At 55.2% G+C, this 5,616-nt stretch overlaps 1 protein-coding gene across 1 annotated transcript; it reads left to right on the forward strand.

Moving 5' to 3' along the window:
* Positions 1-1,045: 1,045 nt before the first annotated feature.
* On the forward strand, positions 1,046-4,845 carry FOXI1 (forkhead box I1). Its single transcript, XM_040444565.1, has 2 exons — positions 1,046-1,674; positions 3,146-4,845. Exons 1-2 carry the CDS (start codon positions 1,098-1,100, stop codon positions 3,703-3,705), a joined length of 1,137 nt encoding a protein of 378 aa, XP_040300499.1. The 5' UTR covers positions 1,046-1,097; the 3' UTR covers positions 3,706-4,845.
* The last annotated feature ends 771 nt before the right edge of the window (positions 4,846-5,616 follow it).

Consider the following 5,616-nt stretch of genomic DNA (forward strand, 5'->3'; position numbering starts at 1 on the left):
GATAGTGGCCCGGGGGCCTGCTTGGCCCCTGCAGGCAGAAAGAAACTTTCAGAGTGCAAGTTCTCTCTCCTCTTCCCCAGAAGCCCATTCACAGTCTCTTCCTTTGGTCACTGTCTTGATGGGCCCTGCTGTTCCTCCAGGACAATCCCCAGGCCTGTCCACAAGCCCTGTCAGCCTGCCTGCCCTGGGTGGTGTGTGTGGGTGCACACAGGGTGCCTACAGCCAATCAGCTGCCCTCTCTGGCCAGGCTCCTTTCTGCTCTTCCGACTCTCCAAGGCCAGGCTCTTTCCTGAAACTCCAGAAAGTGTGTCTTCACCTCAGAGGACCCAAAGATGTGGCTTCCCGTAAAGTGCCTCATCCAGTCTGAGTGAGGGGGCGGAGAATGAGGGGTCAGGGTGGGCAAGAAGAGCCCACCTGACAGGGTGGGTGACAGGGAAAGTGACACACAGGAACTGAGAGACAGAGACAGGAGTGAAAGAGAGCTGAGAGAAGCAGAAACACACAGGAGGTGAGCAAGAGGGGACGGAGAAGTAGAAAGAGATAGAAACAAACTCAGAGAGAGAAAGAAGGAAGGGAAGGAGAGGGGTCCAGAACAGTGCTTTGAAAAGACAGAATCCGGAGAAGGGGGAGGAAGCGAAGGGAAAGAATCTGGCAGCAAGGAGAGAAGGAGATGCAGAGAGGACATTAAGAATGACCGAAGGGGAGGAAAGGGGAGAGACAAGTGAGGAGACAACGGGAAGAGAGACAGAATGAAGGAGAAACAAGGCGAACCAGGTGATGAGGAGAAAGGAGAGAGATAAGGGGGCGAGGGGAACTGGGAAGAGAGAGAAGGAAGAGGGGCACCCTGGGCACTGTGGACATCAGCTACAGCACCGGTCTGAGCACGCGCAGTGGGCCTGGCCAGGAGGCCCCCTCCCCTTGGCTCTCAGGGCTGTTGGAGGAGGGGCGGGTCTGCAGCAGGTGGCCGCCCCTGGGTGGGGCCCACAGGCCAAGCCTGCAGGGGTATAAGTGGGAGGCTGGGCCAGCAGAGCACCTGTCAGGGACAGCTCCCCTGTGCAGGTGCCAGGCAGGTGGCTCCGGCCGAGCCCAGCCCCAGCATGAGCTCCTTCGACCTCCCGGCACCCTCCCCACCTCGCTGCAGCCCCCAGTTCCCCAGCATCGGCCAGGAGCCCCCCGAGATGAGCCTTTACTATGAGAACTTCTTCCATCCACAGGGCGTGCCCAGCCCTCAGCGGCCCCCCTCCTTCGAGGGGGGCGGCGAGTACGGGGCCACCCCCAACCCCTACCTCTGGCTCAATGGACCGGCCATGACTCCGCCACCCTACCTGTCGGGCTCCAACACCAGCCCCTTCCTGCCCCAGGCCTACGGTGTGCAGAGGCAGCTGCTGCCAGGCATGTCTGGGCTGGGGGGCGGCGACCTGGGCTGGCTGCCCATCCCCTCGCAGGAGGAGCTGATGAAGCTGGTGCGGCCCCCCTATTCCTACTCGGCTCTCATCGCCATGGCCATCCACGGGGCGCCCGACAAGCGGCTCACCCTCAGCCAGATCTACCAGTACGTGGCCGACAACTTCCCCTTCTACAACAAAAGCAAGGCCGGCTGGCAGAACTCCATCCGCCACAACCTGTCTCTCAACGACTGCTTCAAGAAGGTGCCCCGCGATGAGGACGACCCGGGTAAGGGGGCTGCGGGCGCAGTGTGGAGTGGGTGGGGCAAGCCTCCGACGCCCCCAGGGAAGGTTCATGTCATTCCAAACCAGCACCCCATTCTAGACAGTTCTGATATGGCTGTGTCCCCCCAAGACAGGGGGCTCAAGGTTGTCAGTGAAGGAGACTGGGAGAGCCCAGGGGGCAGATTTGGGTTTTGACCTTGGCTGGACCACGGACCAGCCAGCGACTTCCAGCATTTTAGGTCCCTGAGCCTCAGTTTCCCCACCTGCAAAATAGGGAAGGTAACAGTGGCTCCTTTCCAGGCCTGTGATGGGGGTCATGAGATAATGTATGCAGGGATTTTGGTGCTAACAAGCACCCAGTAGACTCTAGGAACTGTTATGATTAATCTGAGTCCCCAGCCCTCAGCTCATAGAAAGTCCTTGGGGTGAGTTGGACTAGGCCAAGCCCAAGTGCACCCCCAGCCTTCTCGGAGAAGATCTAACTTTGTTGAATAAGCATGGGCCACATTGTGCTGCCTGCCGTACATAACCTTCTTTAATGCAACCCTGCAGGATAGCTCTTATTAAACCCATTGTACAGATAAGGAGACTGACACTTAGAGGCATCCTGCCTAAGGTGGCACAGAATGGAGGGATAGCCGTGGAGCCTGAAGCTGAGTGGAGGTCTCTCTACCACCAAAGACTGTGAACTTTTCCTTTTTAATGATGACTTTCTAAAATTCAGTGCCATACAGAATGGCCATACAGGGCCGTTAAAAACTCAGCTATGCATTTCCCTGAATTGAAGTCCATTCTTTTTCCCCCACAGGAAGCCAGGGCATGGCTCAGAGCCCCCACCTTCACCCACTTCGAGGCTAGCAAGGGTAGAACTATTGGGGCCCCAGGGGAAGGCAAGTGTCCAGTCCAATGACTGGCCTCACCCGCAGGCTGAGCTCAGGCCTTACCTCTGGACAGCACCTCATGGTGATGCAGCCCAGCTACACGTCTAGCATCAGCCCTTTCTCACAGTCAGCCTGAGGAAGAAGGGACTGGTACAACCGACCCACTTTTCAGACTAGGAAACTGAGGCTTGCCCGAAGTCCCTCCACCACTTAGGAGCAAAGCCAGGACTCAAGTCCACCCTTGGACTCCATGCCCAAAACTTTCAGGGAGCCCTGAAGTGTTTCCTTAGTTTTCTTCCACGTCAGCAATGGAAGGAGCCCCTCCCTCTCCATTCCCCCAGCCCCTGAACGTCTCCCAGAGGCCCGCATTGTAAGCACTTTCATGGCTCACGCCTCTGTGCTCCCAGTTGTGAGCAGGGAGCTGAGCTAAAGATCCCTGTGTTTTCTGTACACTATTCCTCTGTGTCTCTCTCCCTGCCTTTTGTTCCGCCTTTTGCGTGTGTTTCTTTGGTGTTTAGTTTGTGACGCTACACAGAAACGGGAGCAGAGCATTTTGTCCATCTCTCTACTTAACCTCTCTCACTTTTGTGCCAGGCAAAGGGAATTACTGGACCCTGGATCCCAACTGTGAGAAGATGTTCGATAACGGAAACTTCCGCAGGAAGAGGAAGAGAAAATCGGATGTCTCCTCCAGCACGGGATCCTTGGCCTCGGAGAAAACAGACAGCAGCCTCCTGGCGGGCAGCCCGAAGACCGCAGAGGCCCAGGACATCTTGGACAGTGCGTCACCAGGCACCACGAGCTCCCCAGAGAAGCAGTCCTCACCTCCCCCGTCGGGTACCCCATGCCTCAACAACTTCCTCTCCACCATGACAGCCTATGTGAGCGGTTCGAGCCCGGTGAGCCGCCCTGTGGCAACACCAGGACTGAGCCCTGAGCCCGCTGACAAGATGGGGCAGAACTTGCTGAACTTCAGCTCCTACACTCCACTCACCAACCTCAGCAGCCACGGGGGCGGGGGCGAATGGGCCAACCCCATGCCCACCAACGCTCTCGGCTACGGAGGCTCTGTCCTCAACCAGTTCAGCCCTCATTTCTACAACAGCATCAACACAAACAGTGTCCTCCACCCCAGGGAGGGCACTGAGGTTTAGAACAGAACAGCTCCTGAACCACATGGACATGCATGCGAGGAAAGCAGTTGAGGCCTCCCATGCCAGCATCGCTGTGGTCCAAGACTCTCAACTACCCAGGCATACACAGGAAGCTCAGAGCAATTCATCCTTCCCCTAGAACATTGTGTAAACCTTCCGTTTACCTCACATGCGTCCACACACACACTCACCAACTTTGCAGTGGAAATACTGGTGCTCCTGATAGCAGTAATCATGGCAGCCATTTGTTGAGTACTTCCTATGTGCCAGGTGCTATGCTAGGCTCTTTAAAGGCATGATCACACTTACTATTTACAGTTACCCTGTGGGGTTCAAATGAACCTCCTCCTTTAACAGATGAGGATACTGAGGCTCTAGGAAGCTAAGTAACTTCACAGCATTATACAGATTAGTAAGTGACAGAGTCATGAGTTGAGTCTGGGTCTGTATGACCCCCAGAGTTTGGGTGAACAAAGGCAGGAATGGAACAATTGGTTGAACAGTCAAGGCAGGTCAGTGTGTCAGCTGCTTATAAGGCAAGCACATCCACTGCCCTATGGCTGTCCATCAAAATTTAGCCCTGGCCCCAGGCACATCTCATCCTGCTCCAAGTCCTTGTTCTGGGGCTCCCAACTTACCTGTAGGCACTTCTTTTGCTGCCATTCAGGAGGAAAGCCCAAGCTCATGCCCCTGAAGGACAGTGTGTCCCACCTCTCCCCACAGGGGGACATCACTTCCCCAGCCCCGGAGACCTTGAGCAGGGCAGGGAGAGGAGTCACATACCCCATGCCCCCCACCCCAGCACTGTCCACTTACAAAATCTTGTAAAGCCCAGCTTCCTGTGTTCATGTCATGGACCAGTGAGCTGAAAGTGGCTGAGTCTTCCAAGAGAAACAAGGCTGAATGAGCGCTTCCTTTTTTATAGCCCGGGAGAGGTGAACGTCTGAGGAAACAAAGGCTCAAGGGAGGGACCTATAGCCCACTGCACAGGGGTCCATGCCTGCAGATCCTGGGACTTTTTTCTCATTTTTATATGTATTTACTTGCCCGTGATGTGTCATCACAGCATACCCTGGGAAGTGTTTTTGTTTTCTCATTTTCTTTTTAATTAAAACAAAAACAAAAACAAAAACAAAAACACTGTGCATGTCCCTTCCTTTTGAGTTTTCCTGTCTCTTAGCTGCTGGTCGACTAATCATGGAGCCAAGTGCAGCCTGGAGCTGAAGGTTTTGGGGCTAGGAGACAGAGAAAGAATGGGCTTCGAGGATTCTGTCTTCTTTGCCACCAACATGGAGATGGGACAAATGTCCCCAGTGAAAAGAGGGGCACTTGCAGGGGTGGGGTAAGTGCATGAAGGAAGCCATCCATATTGGACACAAAACAGGAACTGAGCATGACTGTCTTTGCAGCTCAAGCAACCCTCATAGCTGTGCTCTGTGTAATCCCCCTCGTAACCCTGTGAAAGGGGTGCTGCTCGTCCCATTATACAAAGGAGAAAACTGAGGGTCAGGATGGTTGAACCACTTGCCTGGAGTCCACAGCCTGTCCCTGCCCAGGGCGTCTGACTCCTGCACCTTGGACATGGCTACACCTAGTGGCAATGACAACAGTGCTGTTGGCTATGATTCACTGAGGGCTCTAGGCAGGCACCTGGCCAAGTGCTGTGCAGGTGGGAGCTCTTTTATGCTCACAGCAGCCCATGTGTGTGTATATTGGCGATTCCCTGGGCTGCTGGCACAGTGCATGCTGAAGGACCTGTCCATGGCAGCTGGAAGTTTCTAGTTGGAGTCTCCGCCTGGAGCATGCATGCAGAAGGCTCAAACCCAGGCTCCCTGGCCACCTGCACAAGCCATGCCAAGCTGCCCACTTAGACTTCGGCAGGGGCTCTCTTTCCCTAGAGTAACAGAGGTC

This window comes from Herpailurus yagouaroundi, unplaced genomic scaffold, assembly GCF_014898765.1.
Source record: "Herpailurus yagouaroundi ecotype Mexico unplaced genomic scaffold, PumYag 29, whole genome shotgun sequence".
NCBI lineage: Eukaryota > Metazoa > Chordata > Mammalia > Carnivora > Felidae > Herpailurus > Herpailurus yagouaroundi.